Source organism: Agrilus planipennis, unplaced genomic scaffold (genome assembly GCF_000699045.2).
Source record: "Agrilus planipennis isolate EAB-ADULT unplaced genomic scaffold, Apla_2.0 scaffold6, whole genome shotgun sequence".
Lineage (NCBI taxonomy): Eukaryota > Metazoa > Arthropoda > Insecta > Coleoptera > Buprestidae > Agrilus > Agrilus planipennis.
The window spans coordinates 798,968-800,928 of record NW_020439302.1 but is presented as its reverse complement, the minus strand read 5'-3'; the positions used below and the strand labels follow the sequence as shown (position 1 = coordinate 800,928).

At 45.7% G+C, this 1,961-nt stretch overlaps 2 protein-coding genes across 4 annotated transcripts in view; both read left to right on the top strand.

Annotated features, from left to right (window-relative positions):
• LOC112905643 (extensin-like) overlaps window positions 1-1,221 on the top strand; it is a 2,980-nt gene extending 1,759 nt beyond the window's left edge. Inside the window, exon 2 of the mRNA XM_025978440.1 lies at window positions 27-1,221. Coding sequence (XP_025834225.1) covers window positions 27-1,221 — 1,195 coding nt within the window. The remainder of the gene's footprint in view (window positions 1-26) is intronic.
• LOC108745228 (calcium release-activated calcium channel protein 1) overlaps window positions 1-1,961 on the top strand; it is a 35,565-nt gene that overhangs the window by 18,204 nt on the left and 15,400 nt on the right. The gene's annotated exons all lie outside the window — the stretch shown is intronic.

The window sequence follows — 1,961 nt, the reverse complement described above, 5'->3', positions numbered from 1 at the left end:
TCTTCACGACATCGCCCCACCTCCAGCCCTACCATCTACAAAATCACCACCTCCAACATTCAACTCCTCCCTACATCTTCACGACATCGCCCCACCTCCAGCCCTACCATCTACAAAATCACCACCTCCAACATTCAACTCCTCCCTACATCTTCACGACATCGCCCCACCTCCAGCCCTACCATCTACAAAATCACCACCTCCAACGTTCGACTCCCCCCACATCTCCACGACTTCGCCCCACCTCCCGGCCAATCAGCTACAAGCTCACCAACTCCAACTTTCAACTTCCTCCTACGTCTCCGCGAAATCACCCAACCTTCAGGCCTACCATCTACAAAATCACCACCTCCAACTTTCAACTCCTCCCTACATCTTCACGACATCGCCCCACCTCCAGCCCTACCATCTACAAAATCACCACCTCCAACATTCAACTCCTCCCTACATCTTCACGACATCGCCCCACCTCCAGCCCTACCATCTACAAAATCACCACCTCCAACATTCAACTCCTCCCTACATCTTCACGACATCGCCCCACCTCCAGCCCTACCATCTACAAAATCACCACCTCCAACGTTCGACTCCCCCCACATCTCCACGACTTCGCCCCACCTCCCGGCCAATCAGCTACAAGCTCACCAACTCCAACTTTCAACTTCCTCCTACGTCTCCGCGAAATCACCCAACCTTCAGGCCTACCATCTACAAAATCACCACCTCCAACTTTCAACTCCTCCCTACATCTTCACGACATCGCCCCACCTCCAGCCCTACCATCTACAAAATCACCACCTCCAACGTTCGACTCCCCCCACATCTCCACGACTTCGCCCCACCTCCCGGCCAATCAGCTACAAGCTCACCAACTCCAACTTTCAACTTCCTCCTACGTCTCCGCGAAATCACCCAACCTTCAGGCCTACCATCTACAAAATCACCACCTCCAACGTTCGACTCCCCCCACATCTCAACGACATCGCCCCACCTCCCGGCCAACCAGCTACAAACTCACCAACTCCAACATTTAACTACCCCCTAAGTCTCCACGAAATCACCCCACCTTCAGGCCTACCATCTACAAAATCACCACCTCCAACTTTCAACTCTCCCCCACGCTTCCACGACTTCGCTCCACCTTCAGCCCTACCATCTACAAAATCACCACCTCCAACTTTCAACTTCCCCCCTCGCCTCCAGGACTTCGCCCCGTCTTAAAACACTTTTTTAGTACTTTGAAGAATTCCCCTCCTTAAACCTCTCAGCAATGTTCCCATAAATGAGACAATTATAAAAAAGTAAAGACCCTCACATAGGTACTATCTAAAAACGAAAATTAAGTTACCTCGCCTTATCCTTGTCATCCCCACAACTGATCTTCGATGTTCTCCTGTGGCACAGAAAAGTAAAAGGTAATAAACTTTGTTATAACTGGTATCAAATATTAATAATTTAAAATGTTGCGTATTAATAACAGAATAAAGTTTCACTTACTTTTGATTACACAAACATGGATTTAGTGCAACGGTTTCTTGCTGAGCTTTCCTGAAAAAAAAAAATAAAATAAAATAAATTAGCTCACCAACAATAAGTGTTAGCGAATCGATATAATGAAAATAATAATAGATAGGTTCATCAATCAGACGTGTATAACGCAAAAACTAGTGGATACTTTTTGATTCTTTTAAGTATACGGAAAGAAAGCAGATGTTTCCACTTCTACCTCATCGTAAAGTAAGCGAGCGATATGATTCTGTCCAGTTCCGAGTCAAAATGAACTCATCGTTTCCGAAACCAAATGACCAGTTTAAATAACACGGAAACAAATATACGAAAAAAAGTAATAAAACAGCGACAGAGAACAAGGTCAGTGTTGCAGGATACACATTACGATAAAACGTGCGTATTAATTAATTAATTACCACATACCTGGTCATCGGAATTTTTTTTTCGTATAT